Source organism: Zonotrichia albicollis, chromosome W, assembly GCF_047830755.1.
Source record: "Zonotrichia albicollis isolate bZonAlb1 chromosome W, bZonAlb1.hap1, whole genome shotgun sequence".
NCBI classification, from domain to species: Eukaryota; Metazoa; Chordata; class Aves; order Passeriformes; family Passerellidae; genus Zonotrichia; species Zonotrichia albicollis.
This window is the reverse complement of record NC_133859.1, coordinates 4,231,733-4,249,449: the sequence shown is the minus strand read 5'-3', so window position 1 is coordinate 4,249,449 and position 17,717 is coordinate 4,231,733. Positions and strand designations below refer to the sequence as shown.

The following is a 17,717-nucleotide window of genomic DNA, read 5'->3' as shown; positions in this document are numbered from 1 at the left end:
GATATTAATGGTATAAAATAAGGGATGGATAATATCTTGGGTACAGAAACAAGGAGGTGGAGTTTTTTACACTGTCTTTTCAATACCACCCATGTCACCACTGGAGGGAAGTGGTTTTGGAAGGGAAAAACTCAAACCTGGAAACAGGAAGTTTTCCTTTTTATTTTTCTGGGCTTACTCTGGAGAGGATGAGGGACCGGGACTGCTGTCGCTGCTACCATGCCTCCACTGCACCAGACAGTGAGCCCCTGTACCCACACCACTGCTGTCACCACCCTGGAGAGAGAGCCTCTGCAGTGGAGCCTGAGCTGTGCCAGGTGGTGCAAAGTCAGCATTTCAGCAGCACAACTCATTTGGATGAACTAGCTTTCCAAGTTTCTTTTTGTCCCTGCTTTATGTTTTCAGGCTGGGGGGAAACAGGCTGTGAGAGCCTCCTGATATATAATTTTGTTTTTCCAAATACCATGTTTCCCCTGTCCAGGGCCAGTCACCATTCTGCCTTTGTCTGGGAAACTGTGCTGGGTGGCATCTTTGGGACACATTTTTGTTTGTTCAGTGGTGAGCATGCTTTTGTGGGTAAAACTCTTTTTCTCTTTTGCACATTCTTTTATTAATATTGTGTGAGTATTGCAATTTTTCAGTAAGTTGTGATTCCAACTTTTTATCTGTCCTAGTGTTCCTCCATTACCAGAAGGGGTGGAGGGAAAAGGGAGCACCTTCAGTGGATTTAATTTTCTAGCTTGGTTTTAAACTAGTACAGTTCTCTAGGATCTTTGAGTGAAAGTGTCTAGGTGTCTGCTAAGGAAGGCAGGAGCCTCCCCTGGAATGGAAAATGTAAACCCCCTCCCTCCAAATTGTTATAATTTTGAAATTAAGGAGGCTCTCAGGCAAAGGTATGGGAGCAGGAATAACAGTTCTTTATCAGGGAAAAAAATAAAAATCAAATAAACAATGCAGTAATACATAACAACACTGGCAGAGACAGAACACAACCTGACACCCTGTTGGTCAGGGTGTTGGTAGCAGTCCAATTGAAATGGTGGCTGCAGTCCTCCTGGAGTGGCAGATGTGGTTCTGTTGAAACAGTGAGCCTGTAGAAGTGCATAGTCTTCCTCTGAAGATCCAGTGGAGAAGACAGCTGCCTCTCTGGGAATCCAGTGGAAAAGGCTGGCTGTGGTCTTCAAGATCTCTGATTATATCCAGTTAGGAATGCTTGGCTCCTCCCTCTGTGTGGAGCTTCTCACAATGGGATGATATCATTTTATCAGTAATGCAGTGACACTCAATGGCCCATTAACAGAAGTTATCTCCCCAAATGGAGGATTGGTTGTGGAAGAGATAAAGACAACTGCCCAATTAACAGAAGATAACTGCCCCATCAGATAGGAATAGAATACGCTGCCCATTTCCAACCTAAGACAGAAAGTTAAAAAGAGCACTATGAAGGTATTTAAATTTATTGCTCATTTTCCATTTGGAAAATCTGGTAACTGAAACAATGATCATTTGTATAAAGCACCAAGGGAGAGCCCGGCTGATGCATATTTACCCAGTGGGATTTTAGAATCTAAGAATGTAGAACCTTGATCAGTAAGTGTTGCCATTCATCTGTTTAGGAAAATGAGTGTATTTGGGTTTAAATTATGCAATAATAAGAGCAGAAGGTGGTACTTAAGGCAACCTCTTTGAAGATGGAAGGTGATTTTGTACTGAAACTACAAAGATGAAAATGGCACAGCACGAGTAACTTGCTTGGCTCAGCTTCAACATGAATGTTACTTCTGCTTTCTAATATTTTCTGACATTATTGCGTAGTGTTTGATTTCGCATTCTGTCAACCTACATACGAGTTTGACATAGACTAGGTACTTTTTTGTCATACATTTTATGTGACTTGTTTAAATAGCCTTAGTAACAAATGGCCTAGTCAACAGGAAGAAGTAGTTGTTGGAACTACCAAATACCACAGTACTTGGATAATTCAACATATTTGATACTTTTATATCATATCTTTTTATGTTGTGTTTTTTAAATCTATAGCTACCTGCTAAAAGCAGCCTTGAAATGTTACTGTCCTGGTTCAGGGAAAATTTTGGAGACAACCCCCAAAGGGGCTCCTCTAGTAAAGCAGATTCAATTGGCCCCTCTCCCCAACCGGTCCAGGAGAAAAATACCTCCTTGGAAAAAAGTGGAAAAAACCTGTTTATTAAACAATAAAACCTAAACAATATTAAAAAATAAAACCCCTTGCTGCTCCAAAAGAGATGACAAACTAAGAAAAGTCCCCTCCCTGGGTTGCAGCTCAGGTCACTCAGTCTCTTATCAGTCCCTCCAGTGCTGGAAATGCCACGGCCCAGACCCGGCCTGGCCCGGTGGGCCACAGTTGCGAGCTGCCGGTGCTCTTCTGGGTGTTCAGTCCAGAGCAGGTTTAAACAGGCCCAAAGTAAAGGGAAAAAAACCCACATTCCAGGGAACTTCTTTGCCTCAGCTAGCTAAAACTAACTAAAACAAAGGAGAGCTCTGTCCCACTGTCTGTTCATTTGCAGACAACACAGTCCAGGAGAAGGAATGTGGAGGAGTGAGTGCAGTGTCTGAAAACAAACTGCGTGCTTCTTCTCTCCCCCCTTCACTTTCTGGAACAAGTCTTTATTACAGTGACCTGAGGAGGTCTTCATGGTGAGAGAAGGACGAGAATCTTGTTTCTTGATCAGAAGGCTGGATTTATTGATATATGATATATAATACATTATAACTATACTAAAAAGAATAAGGAGAGAAGTTGCAGAGAGCTGCTAAGCTAAGAATAGAATAGAAAGAATGAATAACAAAGTTCTGTCTCCAGGGAATCTGTCCCCGAGCTTTCTTCTGTGATTGGCCCCCAATTGGAAACATGGAAGATGAGCCAATCACAGGTGCATCCTATTGCATTCCACAGCAGCTGATAACAATTGTTTACATTCATCTTCTGGGCCTTTGCTTCCCAGAAGATGGACAAATGTGAAAGAAAGGATTTCTATGAAAAAATGTCTGTGACAAGTCTTAAAGGTGCAAAACTTATTATTCAGCATAACAGAACAAGACGATTGGGGATAAAAGCATCACATAGTCAACCCAGGACATTCCACCCCTTATCCCCATATTGTCAGCTTACTACTAAAACTAATATAAATTCTAACTCTACAAACACATACATTTTACATCCAATATACAGCTATACACAAACAACTGCAGTAACATTCAGCAAACAGTGATATTTACACATAGTTCTCACCTAAAAATCAGACCTCCGTGAGGTACACATTGTGTTCCTCCATCTTCTTGCATTATCCACCATGTGCAACCTGGTCCCTGAGCAAAAACAACCCCATGAATGGGTTTGTCTGTACTTGAGGCAGAATTAATCCAAACTGTCTTCCCTAACAAGCCTCTGATATGTACCACTGGGATTTTGTCTCCATCTACTCTCTGCAAAGGCTCAGATTGGGCAGGGCCCACTCGGTCAGTAGAGCCTTGGTTGTCAACTAATCAGGTGGCTTTTGCCAGATGCTGCTCCCAATTTTTGAAAGATCCCCCACCTAATGCTTTCAAGGTGTTTTTTAACAGTCCATTGTACCTCTCCACTTTGCCTGCAGCTGGTGTATGATAGGGGATATGGTACACCCACTCAATGCCATGTTCCCTAGCTCAGGTGTTGATAAGGCTGTTCTTGAAATGAGTCCCGTTGTCCGACTTGATCCTCTCAGGGGTACCATGTCTCCATAGAACTTGCTTTTCAAGGCCCAGGATGGTGTTACGGGCCATAGCATGAGGCACAGGGTAGGTTTCCAACCATCCTGTGGTGGCTTCTACCATTGTGAGCACGTAGCGCTTGCCCTGGCGTATCTGGGACAGTGTGATGTAGTCAATCTGCCAGGCCTCCCCATACTTGTACTTGGACCACCGCCCACCATACCATAGGGGCTTCACTCGCTTGGCCTGTTTGATGGCAGCACACGTCTCACAGTGACGGATAACCTGAGAAATACTGTCCATGGTTAAATCCACCCCTCTGTCTCGTGCCCACTTGTAGGTGGCCTCCCTGCCCTGATGGCCTGAAGCATCATGGGCCCATCGAGCTAGGAATAACTCTCCTTTATGTTGCCAGTCTAAGTCTCTCTTTGACACCTCTGCCTTTGAAGCCTGGTCTACTTGCTCATTGTTTTGGTGCCCCTTATTAGCTCTACTCTTGGAAACATGAGCATCCACATGGCGGACCTTCACAGTCAGCTTCCCTATCCTGGTAGCAATGTCTTTCCACTCATCAGCAGCTCAAATTGGTTTTCCTCTACACTGCCAGTTAGCCTCTTTCCACCTCTCCAGTCATCCCCACAGAGCATTGGCTATCATCCATGAATCAGTATAAAGGTAGAGCATTGGTCACTTCTCTCTGTCAGCAATGTCCAGGGCCAGTTGAACAGCTTTGAGTTCATCACGTTGGCTTGATCCACCTTCTCCTTCAGTGGTCTCTCTGACCTGTCATGTGGGGCTCCATATGGCTGCTTTCCACTTTCATTTCATTCCCACAATGCGGCAAGAACCATCAGTAAAAAGAGCGTATCATGTATCTTCTGCTGGCAGTTGGTTATATGGTGGCGCTTCTTCAGCACGTGAGACTTCTTGTTCCTCTTCATCAGTGAGACCAAAGTTTTCACATTCTGGCCAGTTTGTAATTATTTCCAGAATCCCATGGTTATTCAGTTTTCCAATATGGGTGAACTGCGTGATGAGAGCCATCCACTTGCTCCATGTAGCACTGGTGGCACAATGGGTAGAGGGAACCTTTGCTTTGAACATCTACCCCAGTACTGGTAGTCGGGGTGCCAGGAGGAGTTGTGCTTCAGTGCCTATTACCTCTGAGGCAGCCTGGACTCCTTCATAGGCTGCTAAAATTTCCTTCTCTGTTGGAGTATAGTTGGCTTCAGACTCTCTGTAGCTTCGACTCCAAAATCCTAGTGGTCAGCCTTGAGTCTCCCCAGGACAGTTACCATTGGTGTTTCATTGCATTTTTAAATAATTTCTTAGTGCTGTATTGGATATGTTTTAAGGCTGCTCTGTATTAATTAGGCCCCACTTCAAGCTGTCAAACTGCTATTGTTACAAAGTATTCCCACTGCCTCCACCCACATGATTTGCAGAGTAATAAAGCAGAACAAGCAGACTTGAAATACAGTATAGCAAGATGAAGCTGAAGGGTTGTGTTTTTCCTTTTAAATCTCTTCCCTTATCCAGTGAATAGCGGAAAATTATTAGCACTTGTTTTTTTCTTTTAAAATAAAATTTCTTACCAGTCTATTTTCTTCAAACAGTGATAATATAAAGCATGCATGTAAAATGCTTGTTTGAGTTGAAGGCAGTTATCAATGAGCAATTCATGTTTGGTTTTAGTGTTTCCATATGTGACACCCAAAGGAATTAATGGCATAGACTTTAAGGGAGAAGCTATAACTTTCAAGGCAACTACCGCTGGAATCCTTGCTACACTCTCTCATTGTATTGAACTCATGGTAAAACATGAAGAAAGCTGGCAAAAAAGACTAGATAAGGTAAGATGATTTTCCTTTAATTTTTGTTGAAAAAATTGTTTCTTCAGCCTTAAATTGAAAATTTAAATTAGTTGGTTTAAACTTTATTATTCCATGTTTTACTTTTTTTATGTACAGCACTTATTAATTTTAGATGCTTTCATTATTTATTACTCATTTAACATGTTAAAACCAATTCTGATTGTTGGTGATACAGTAACATTGCTCATCATATCTTTTCTTTTCCCAGCCCTTGTTCAGATCGTATTCCTATAATTTGAATACTATAAAGATCCTGATAGCATTCTACAGTAATAAGTGTATTGCTTGCAGCCCTCTAAGAGAGACCTAATTATATATGCTGGCAAAATGATGTGAAAAATCTCTGAAATGTTTTGTGATACGAAATGATAATGTCCTCATTTAGGGAAAATTTGGGAGAAAACTTCCAAAGGGGTTCCTCTAGAAAGCAAATTCAAGTGGCCCCTCCCCCAACTGGCTCGGGAAAAGATTTCCTTGGAGAAAAGTGGAAAAAACTGTTTATTTAATGGGCAAAGCATTGACCAGCACAAAAAAAAAAAAAAAAAAAGAAAAAAAAAAAGAAAAAAAAAAAGAACAATATTAAACAATAAAACCTCTCACCACTCCAAAGAGATGACAAACTCAGAAAGTCCTTTTCATGGGTTGCAGCTTGGCTCACCCAATCTGTTATCAGTCCCTCCAGTGCTGGAAATGTTGTGGCCCGGGCCTGGCCTGGTGGGCCACAGGTGCGAGCTGCTAGTGCTCTTCTGGGTTTTCAGTCCAGAGCAGGTTTAAACAGTTTCAAGAAAAAGAAAAACCACAGTCCAGGGAACTTCTCTACCTCAGCTAGCTAAAAACTAACTAAAAAGCAAAGGAGAACTCTTTCTCGCTGTCCGTGCTGCAGACAACAGAATCCAGGAGAAGCATGTGGGGGAGCAAGTGCAGTTTCTGATAGCAAACTCTGCACTTCTTCTCTCCCCTCCCCCCTTTGCTCTTGGAACCAGTCTTAAAGGTGCAAAACTTATTTCTGGGCTAAACAGACAAATGAGGATACAAGCATCATAAAGTCACCCCAGGACAGGTGACAGAACTGAGGAGAACTTCTAACTTTAAAGGTCTAAGACACAGGTTTTTCACTTACCTTTAGGAGACTAAAGAGATTAATTTAAGTAATGCTTTATACCAATTGGTTAATTTTTGGGGTGGGGCTGGGCTGATATTATAATATGTTATTCTTATGGCAGTGATAGGTCATGGTAAGCCTACTCAACCACTATAGCAACTTGAAAGGAACAGTGTCTTCTCTCTTCAGATGAGATGCGCTAGAAACATGGCTAGGTTGTACTTCAGGCTTTGATTTCTAGAATTCCGCCATCACTGGCTGGTGTCCTGTACAGTCTTTTAGCCACTTTTGTCTTGGCTTTAATTTAACATATTTCCATATGGTGTATATCACATTTCAAATCTAACTCAATATGTGTTAGTGGTACACAATTCAAAGAATGAAGTTATTCAGACAAAATACAACCATGTTTGAATCCTTGCCCATGTCTCCTGGCTCTTCGTCTATAAGTCAGACCTGGTCCTAGCTAACTGTATTGTGACTTTTGTCAACATTTACTTTATTGCATCATCTCGGTAGTTTAAGGAATTATAGCAGACCTAAGACTTGAAGCTTGTTCATAGGATTGTAGGGTAATTTAGGTTAGAAGAGACCATCTCTAGTACAACCTCCTGCTTAAAGGAAGGACAGTTTGAATCAGATCAGGTTGATCATGGATTTATCAAGTCTGATTTCTAGTCTCCAAGGCTGAAGATTATAGAGCAATTTTGAGCATCCTGTTCTGATGCTCAGCTGCTGTTATATATCCCCTTGGAGCAGCTCTTATTACAGTATCTGCCTACTGTTTTTCCTCTTCCTACTATAGACCATTGTGAAGAGTCTGGCTCAGTTTGTTGATGATCTCCTTGGAGGTATTGGAAAGCTACTATTAAGTCCCCCCACAGAAGCCTTCTCTATTCCAGACTGAGCAAACACAGTTCATTCTTGCTGATCACAGTTTGCTTACAGCACGGATGAAGAGATTTTTTTCCTTGTCAGTAGGTTAGTATATGTTATTATAGAATAATATGTTAGTATAGAATTTGGTTTAGATTAGTTGTCATATTTTTCTTCTTCTGTGGGCTAACTTGAAAGCACTTGTTTTCAGCTGTAAGCAGTTAAAAATTCAAACCTAAAATTCACTTTTACTCATACAGAATCACAGAATCATTTAGGTTGGAAAAGACCTTTAAGATCGTTGAGTTCAACCTTCGAGCGATCACCACCTTGTCAACTAGACCATGGCATGAAGTGCCACGTCCAGTTTTTTCTTGAACACCTCCAGGGATGGTAATTCCACCACATCCCTGGGCATTCTATTCCATCACTTAACAACCCTTTCCATGAAGAAATTCTTCCTGAGGTTCAACCTGAACCTTTCCTGGTGCAGCTTGAGACTATGTCCTCTTCTCCTGTCACTAGTTGCCTGGGAGAAGAGGCCAACCCCCACCTGGCTACAACCTCCTTTCAGGTAGTTGTAGAGATTGATAAGGTCATCCCTGAGCCTCCTTTTCTCCAGGTTAAGCTCCTTCAGCCTCTTATCATCAGACTTGTGCTCCAGACCCTTCACCAGCTCTGTTGCCCTTCTCTGGACTTGCTCCAGCATCTCAATGTCCTTGTCATGAGGGGTCCAGAACTGGACACAGCAGTTGAGGTGTGGCCTCACCAGGGCCAAGTACAGGAGGACAACCACTTCCCTTGTCCTGCTGGCCACACTATTGTTAATACAGGCCAGGATGGCATTGGCTTTCTTGGCCACCTGGGCACATGCTGGCTCATGTTCAGCTGTTGTTGATCAGCATTCCCAGGTCCTTTTTTGTGCTGGAAAGCTTTTCAGACACTCTTCCTCAAGACTGTAGCACTGGATGAGATTGTTGTGGCCTAAATGCAGGACCCAACACTTGGTCTTGTCGAATCTCATACCACTGGCCTTGGCCCATCAATCCAGCCTGTCCAGATCCCTTAGTAGAGCCTTCCTACCTTTCAGCAGAACAACACTCCCAGTCCAACTTGGGTGAAGTCTGAACTTACTGAGGGTGCACTTGATCTGCTCTTCCAGATCACCAATAAAGATATTAAACAGGACTGGTCCCAATACTGAGCCTTGGGGAACCCCACTAGTGACTAGCTGTCAACTGCATGTGACACTATTTACTATCACACTCAGGGCCTGGACACTCAGCCAGTTTTTAACCCAATTGTCATGGTTTTGGCCTGGCACAGAGCCAGTGCCCCCATGAGAATACCCTCTCCCTCTGCTGAGATGTGACCAGGAATAAGCAAAGCAGGCTCCAGCTTAGAAATAAAGAAAACTTTATTAACTAAACTACAAGAAAAGAAGAAAAAACTATAAGGGAAAAGAAAAACAAATGAAAACCTTACAAAAGCACCTTCCTCCCCCCCACCAAAATTTCCCAATGCAATACATTCCCCCAAATCACCAACTCTCAGTCCAGCACCACTCTTTAGAATACTCAAACTTCAGTTCATCAAGAAGAGAGGAGTCCTTCTTGCAACATAGGCTTCCCCTGGAAACACGTTGAAACCTCGTGTGCTTCCATGTCACTCAGCACCGCCCAGAAAGTCCTTTTGCCATCGTGACATTTTCCTTCCATGCTTAATGCTCTCACCACTGTGCATGGACCAGAGCTGCTTCTAGGGTTGTCTTACAAGGATGCCTTGTCTCACTCCAAAAAAGGCACAGTCTCTCCTTCGGGATATCTGCCCCCCCCCATTTTTCCACCCCCTGGGGCCGAGGGGTACCCACACTGAACCCTCCTGGTTCTGAGGCACTGCCTCCCCCTAAATGCAGTCTCTGTGTCACAGGAATAAAAATGTTTCAGTCTATGGCCACGCAAGAAAAGTCCAGCCAAAAGGCCACTCCGTCATCTCTCCCCCCACTCAGCCAGTCTTCTCCACTTCCCTCGGGCCTAGTCCTTGTTATCTCATCTCTTATCTCTCTTCTTATTCAGCTCCAGGAGGATCAGCATTTTGCAAGGTCTCAATCATGTAAGAAAAGGGTTAAAAAAAATTTCAGGCTCTGCCTGTCCCAGAGCTCTGGAACTCCCACGCTGCCCTGCGGGGCACCTTCTCGCCGCACTCCCCCCTTCTTCTCCTGGGCCGGCCGCTATCAACTTCAGCCGCCGGCTCTCCCTCTCTCTCTCCTGGGGGGGGGGGGGTGGCTGCCCGATGTCTCTTGGTTCTCTTCCACCCTTCCATCCTCAAGGGCCTCCTCACCCCCCCATCTCTGTCCAGGCCCAGGCCTACCGCATGGCTGCCCCTCCCCCGCCCAGCAGCAGCAGCTGGACGGGGGAGGGAGATCCGACCTCTTTGCCTCAAAGTCCCAAGAGAGCCTCCCAGGGCCGAAGCTCTGGTTTTTAACCCCTGTGTGTTCTCGGAGGTGTGTCCAAACCGCACTGGCCACATCAGGTGCCAATATCAAAATCTGAGCACCCATTGGTTTGACCACAGCATCCCAGAATTCCCACTTCTTCCTGGTCAAACCAGCACACCAATGAAGAATGTATCTGTCCATACCATGGGCTGCCAGCTTTTCCAGGAGAATTCTGTGGGAGACAGTATCAAAGACTTTGCTAAAGTCCAGGTAGACAACATCCACAGCCTTCTTCTCATCCACTAGGTGGGTCACCTGGTCATAAAAGTAAAACAAGTTGATCAGGCAGGACTTGCCTTTCCTAAACCCATCCTGGCTAGGTCTGATCCCTTGGTTGTCCTCTATACACCATGTGATTGCATTCAAGATGATTTGTTCCATAACCTTGCCAGACATTGAGTTCAGGGTGACAGGCCTGTAGTCTCCCAAATCCTCCTTCTGACCCTTCTTGTGGATGGGCATCACATTGGCCAACCTCCAGTCATCTTGGACTTCCCCAGTGAGACAGGACTGATGATAAATGATGGACATTGTTTTGGCGAGCTGTTCTGACAGCTCCTTCAGCACCCTCAGATGAATTCCATCTGGTCCCATAGAGTGAGTGTCTTAAGTGGCTCGGCAGGTTGCTAACTGCTTCCTCCTGAATTACAAGGGGGCTATTCTGCTCCCCATCCCTGTCTTACCAGCTCAGGGTGCCAGTTGCCCTAAAGATAAGTGGTTTTACTGTTGAAGACTGAGGCAAAGAAGGTGCTAAGTACCTCAGCCTTTTCGTCATCCTTGGTGACTATATTCCCCCCCCCATGAACAATAAAAATATGGAGAATTTCCTTGGTGCTCTTTTTGTTGCTAATGTATTTATGAAAACCTTTTTTATTATCTTTTACAGAAGTAGCCAGATTGAGTTTTGTTTAAGTTTTTGCCTTTCTTATTTTCTCTCTGTGTAACCTAATGACATCCTTGTACTCTTCCCGAGTTGCCTGCCCTTCTTCCAAATGTCATAAACCTTTCTTCCCTGAGTTTCTGTAAAACATCCCCATTCAGCAAGGCTGGTCTTCCTTGACAGCTCATCTTTCGGCACACAGGGACAGACTGCTCCTGAGCTTTTCAGATTTCTTTCTTAAAGTATGTCCAGCCTTCCTGGACCCCTTTGTTATTAAGGACTGTTCACCAGGGGACTTTTTTGAAACAGTGTTCTGAACAGGCCAAAGTCCGCCCTCCAGAAGTCCAGGGTAGAGGTTTTGTTGTCGCCCCTCCTTACTTCACCAAGTATTGAAAACTCTATCATATCATGGTCACTGTGCTCAAGACAGCCTCTGACCACCATATTTCCAGGCAGCCCATCTCTGTTTGTAAATTATTGGAATATACATCACACTGCAACAGTAAATAGCAGGTCTAGTGGGTCCCCACCCCCCGGTAGACTTGTCACCAAATTTTCCAAAATATCAGAATAAGACTCCTTAACATGAATGGGGTGTTAAAGAGGGCATCATTTATTCAGGCTTGAGGTCCCACAGGGGATACTCTTAACCCTATGCAGACATGATTTTACAAGTGTTGCTTATATACAGTCACTACAAATCACCCATTACCATAAAACCCACCCCAAGTACCCAGGTTCAGTCCTTGTATTGTCTGTCACTACAGTCTTGAGCCAGATGTCGTCTTCTTATCTTCAAACCGTCCTTGCTGGGAAAGCAGTTTTTGCATGCCTTGTTTTGCTACTAAAAGTTCACAGGCACAGTAAAAACTGAATTAATCCTTTTGGTATCAGACTCACTTACCAGGGCTGTCAGGAAGTTCTCTTCCACATACTCCAAGAACCTCCTAGAGTGCCTCCTCTCTGCTGTGGTGAGTTTGCAGCACACATCTGGCAAGTTAAAGTCTCCCAGAAGAACAAGGGTTGATGATCGTGAAACATCAGAGCCACTTACAGACTAGTTTATCTGCCTCTTCATCTTGGTTGGGTGTTCTATGCCAGACTCCCACCAGGATATCTGCCTTGTGAGCCTTCCCCCTGATTTTTACTCATAGGCACTCCTACAGCATAAGTAAATATGTTTTAAAGGGGGTCACTTGGAGATTTTAAATTTCTCTGCCTTGGTAGACATGCAACTTTGTCACACTTGTCAGTGAAACTTTCTGGGGATTACAGCACATTGATGGTGATGTACTATAATTCTAATATAAAATAACCTTTTTGCTTGGATTCCTCTAATTCCTAGCTTATTAGATGAGGAGATTTTGATTGAAATAAATAGTATAAAATTGTGGTGGATCTGCCTTGGCAAATAGCCAAATGCCCACCTAACTGCTCACTTAGCATCCCATTGTCACCATTGAGTCAGAAATGACACAGAGTCAGATCAGAAGGCAAAAGCTAAAAAGCAGCCCATTTAGTCAATCCTCTCCTTTTTATACCTTGGTTCACTGCAGGTGGACCTGATTGGTCATTTAATCAACACATTTCACATGATTGGCTAATTAAGGAGATACCCATCTGTAAACAGGCCCTCCTTTTTGTTTAAAGGAGGAGGCAGTGTTTGTAATCCTCTGTGGGGCCCCTTGCAGAAAGGAGAACAAACACAGCTCCAGAGGTTCCTCTAGTAGTTGCCAGTTACCAATCAGAACCTCAATTGGACACTGACTTAGAATGGTCAGAGAGATTTCCAACATATTTACCAACATCAAGTCTTGTGGTTTCCTCTTACAAGAAATACTCTATTAATCTTAAAATCAGTTATCTGTTCTAATACAGTAACCATACTAATTCTAATACAGTAATCAAACATTGTTAGTCTGCTCAAAGAACTGGCAGTCTAACTTGTCAACAACCCTTTTCCAGAAACAAAGAAAAGATAGAATGTTCATTCCCCACTCGTGGAGGGGCCATCTGATTGATTGATGGTCGGCATCTTGATCATTGTTCAAAGGTTGCCTGTTGGCCACATTCTGTTTTGGTGCCGCAAGTCGGGGCGAACACACCTCGCAGGTATCCACCATACCCCAGTATCTATGGAAACACATCCATACCCGCAGCCCCAAGTGATAAGGTTGCACAGGCCCTCCCACTTATTAGTGGTTAGATCCCATATCCAGACTTTTGCTAAAGGCAGGTGCATCTCACCTGAAGAGTGAAACAAGAGAAAATGATATAAAATGACAGGATTGTTTGAATTTTGTGGCACTGTAAGATGATTGATTGTATATGGAGTTTTTTCCAAGTGACTGTGTGGAGTTTCTCCAGGCATTCCCCTTTTTTGTTTATCCAGAACATGTTTTACAGTACCATGAGTGTGTTCAACAATGGCCTGGCCCATTGGAGAGTGTAGGATACCAAGTTTGTGTGAGACTCCCCATAAGCACAAAGACTGCTGCATCTTCTGTGAGATGCAGGCAGGGCCATTATCAGTTTTCACAGAAGAAGGTATTCCCAAAACTGCAAAAACCATTCTCCAATGGGCAATCATGTCGCGACCCTTTTCTCCACTGTGAGCAGATGCCCACATAGCATAGCACCTTCTCCCCAGAAGGTGTCAATAGACACGTGCACATACTTGACATGGCCAAATTCAGCGATGTGAGTAACATCTGTTTGTCAAAGCTGGAAGGCTCTTAGGCCTCTGGGGTTCACCCCTCCTGGTAAAGGTGCAGAAAGTCCGTGACGGTCAGCATAGGAACTGACAGTGTCACGAGCCTCAATTGGCGTTAACTGAAACTGTTTCTGCAGAGTATGTGCACTTTGATGGAAAAAATCATGTGGCACTTTGACTTGTGCAATTTTGTCGGGCTGAGGCACTACCCATGCAGAGTTAGCTAACCTGTCAGCCCTGGCATTACTTTCTGCTATGAAACCTGGTAAATTGGTGTTACTCCAAATGTGCAAGATGTAATACGAATGAACTCGGGTCTGAATTGCACACCACAAGGCTTTCAATAACTGAAACAAAACTGCATTATTGACTTCCTTCAGAAGTGAACAATCCAAACGCTTGGTTATATCTGTGACATAGGCAGAATCAGTGACCAAGTTCAGAGGCACTTAACATTTCTGGAATGCCATGGCAACAGCCTTTAACGCAACCAATTGGGCCGAGCCTGACTCATGGCCTTCCAGCACTTGCCATCCAGATTCATCCTTCCAAGTAACAATGGCTTTCCCCGTTTTTCCGGAACCGTCAGTAAAGACGGTGGGTTCTTGCACCAGCACTTGACTGCTTTTTGGCCGCAAAGACAGATTGATTGATTTTGCCAACTGCAGTAACTTAGGACTGGGCAGATGATAGGCAATCTGCCCTGAAAAGTTTTGCAGCGCACTTTGCAAAGGAGCACTGTTAATGAAGCTCCATTCAAAGTCTTCCCATTTTACTGGAAGAATAATTTTTGTGGGATCTGCTGCCATTAATTGCGAATCAAATGAGCAATCAATTCAAACAACGTGGGTGCTATCTTTTTTGGTTGATGGGGCAAGAAGACCCATTCCAAGATGTGCAAGGGATCAGATCATTTGTCACTCCATTGGCCAATGATACCTGTAGGATGAAAATCTGGATTGATAATGAAGACAGTGATATCAATGGAAGGATCTACTCGATGAACCTGACAAGCAGAAACAGCTTGTTGGACTTCCTCCAGCGCTTGTCACACCTCAGGAGTCAATTTTCAAGGTGATCTCAGGTCAGGGTTCCCCCTTAGAATATCATATAGCGGGGACAATTGTTTTGCGGTTAGTCCCAAGTAGGGACGCAACCAACTGATGACACCCAGCAATTTCTGGGCATCATTCAGAGTCTTAATAGAATCCAAAATTGCACCTCTTGATGCTGAATGGTTTGGTCCAGAATTTTGACTCCCAGATATTTCCAAGGAGGATGCTGTTGAACCTTCTACAGAGCCACTTGCAGCCCATAAGAATGCAGAGCAGCAAACAGCTGAGGCTGTATCCTCTGCAACTCATCCTGGGTGGATGCTGCCACCAAGATGTTGTCCATGTAGTGACAGCAACATGCATCAGGAAACTGCTCGCAGACTCTGGACAAGGCCTGAGCCACATACCACTGACAAATAGTCAGGCTGTTTCTACAGCCCTGTGGCAAAACTTTCCATTGATATCTCTGCACAGGTTCAGCATTGTTAATTGCAGACACAGTAAAGGCAAACTCTGGTTTGTCATCAGTACGCAAAGGAATTGTGAAAAAACCATCCTTCAGATCAATGATCAAGATTTCCCATCCCATAGGGAGCATGGTGGGTGAGGGCATACCAGGCTGCAATGTCCCCATGCTTTTCATCACCGCATTAATTTTCCAGAGGTCCTGTAACAGCCTCCATTTCCCAGATTTTTTCTTTTTCACAAAGACAGGAGTATTCCAGGGACTAGTGGAAGGCTCAATGTGTCCCTGTTGAAGTTGTTCCTGGACCAATTTTTCTTTTGTCAGGGGCCACTGGTTTTCCCAGATGAGTCTTTCCACCAGCCACCATAAAGGCAGCATAGGATATTTTCCGCCCTTCAGTACAGTGGCCCCAATTAAAAGTCTGTCTCAATTCGTACCCCCCAGGCTGCCAATACATCCCGCCCCCAGAGATTGATTGGAGCTGAGTGACATAGGGCCAAACTGCAGCTGTCTGCCCATCCATGTTTTTGATCAGCACAGACCATTTGGCTTTCAAAGGTCGGCATTGCACCCCCCAACCCTTGGATGGCTGACCCTATGGAAAACAAAGGCCTCGTAGGAAGTCACGCAGAGAAGGAGATGGCTGTCAAATCAGCCCCTGTGTCAATCAAACCTCGAAGCCAGATCTATGGTGAGCTGGCACCCAGTAGAATCAGGGTGCATGTCATCTGTGGTCACTGAGCAGAAATATCTGCAGATCAGAAGACTTGGGGAGGTCCTGTGGATTCTAAGCCACCATCCCCATGAGTCCACTGGTCAGCACTGGGGACACATGACTGAAAAGGCACAAGTTGAGCAATCTGAGTCCCTGCTGCAATAGTGACAGAGGGAGGTGGGTGTGGAAACCATGGCACAAATTTGACCCATAAAGTCAGAGTCAATGACACCTGGGTGCACAAAGATTCCTTGGAGGGTGGCACTAGATCTTCCCACAAGCAGTGTGTTCAGTCCTTGCCCTAAAGGTCCAAACACATCCAAAAGAACCTTATGTACAGGACAGGATTCTAAGATGACTGCGGTTACAGTATGTACATGCACCCCAGCTGAGCCATGGGTGCTGCCCCTGAGCTGGCTGAGCAAGCCTGTGCCAGTACCATGCCCTGGGGAATCACTTGTGTCAGAGTACATTTCCTCTGTGCGCTCATCTTCCCGTTTCCCAGGCCTACGAAAAGCTGGCCATTGGCATGATATTTAGACTTACATAGGTTTGCAAAATGAACTGCCTTTAAGCACTTAAAACACAAGAAATTGGTATTAATTTCTGTCTGCTTGTGTGTTTCCTGTTTTCTCCTGCCCTTATTTTTTCCTTTTTTCTATTGTCTGTTCCCCGAGGATGACTGGCCTGGCCGTAAGGCAGCCACCAGAGCAGACATTTTGTAGTCTACAGTACCTACTTTGGAACATGCTTGGACCATATCTGTTAGCGTTGGGTCATCTGGAAGAGCATCTGTGATCTCCTGACAATCGTTGTTTGCGTTGTCCCTTGCTAACTGTTTGCATAAAAGCTGCCTCAAGTTATCGTCCTCAACTTGTTTCTCCAGGGCTGCTGCAAGTTTCTCAACAAATGGTAGAAATGGTTCTTTTATTCGTTGAGTTATTGTCACATATTGTGGCTTGGGAGCAGCCACTTCTATAGTTTTTAACAATGCTAAAAACCCTACCCTTTGACTCTGCTCAAGAACGGCAGGGTCCCAGGTAGCCTGAAAATCAGGATTGGAAAAGGCATGTTCTCCCATGAGAACATCCACCCCCATGTAATACTTAGGATCCCTCTGAGGCACTTGCATGTTCTCTGTTGCAATCTGTTTTGCGGAGAAAAGAAGAAACCTCACAACTTGTAAAAGTTGTAAAGCCCGGTATGCTTTATTACGACGCGCGCCAGACGCAAGCCTCCCCAAAAGGGCATGCGTACCCCTGAAGATTTCAGACCTCCTTTTATCCCCCTTCCAAATGCATATGCATACAGTTTCACAATAAGTTCATACATATTCATCTTGCATGACACTTAGCACTAATTCTTCTTTATCGGAGGAATTCCTAGGTCGGGGGCAGATTGACCTCGTGGTTTTTCTGTTTTTCTTTCTCTGTCTCCTTGCTGTCTCTGGAATGCGGCCTCTCCTTCAGCTTTAGCTCCACAGACCCTTCACCTCTCCCAGACACTTCACCTAGTTCAGGATGGATCCTTACTCTGTCTCAAATCCTTTGAGTGACCTGCCTCCAATTGTCCTGAAAAACTTTAAATTGCACAGGTTGGAACAATACTTGACCTATACGTCTAATATCAAATGGAGCAAGTAGGTCTGTGTTTAGCATGCTGATAACTTGCATAACTTGTGTAGAACCAAGGCCATATTTTGCTTTCTCTTTCTCTCTGACCAGACTGTCATATCCACACCCTATCCAGAAGGACTGGAGTGTGTGTGTGTGGGAGAAACAGGATGAGAAAGCTCACAAGTCAAGAGAAA

General features: G+C 44.3%; 1 protein-coding gene across 9 annotated transcripts in view; it reads left to right on the top strand.

The window, feature by feature from the left end:
- LOC141726933 (ceramide transfer protein-like) overlaps nt 1-17,717 on the top strand; it is a 283,561-nt gene that overhangs the window by 222,239 nt on the left and 43,605 nt on the right. For all 9 annotated transcript variants that reach the window (XM_074532038.1, XM_074532036.1, XM_074532035.1 and 6 more), the window contains one exon: nt 5,425-5,582. In XM_074532038.1, coding sequence (XP_074388139.1) covers nt 5,425-5,582 — 158 coding nt within the window. The remainder of the gene's footprint in view (nt 1-5,424; nt 5,583-17,717) is intronic.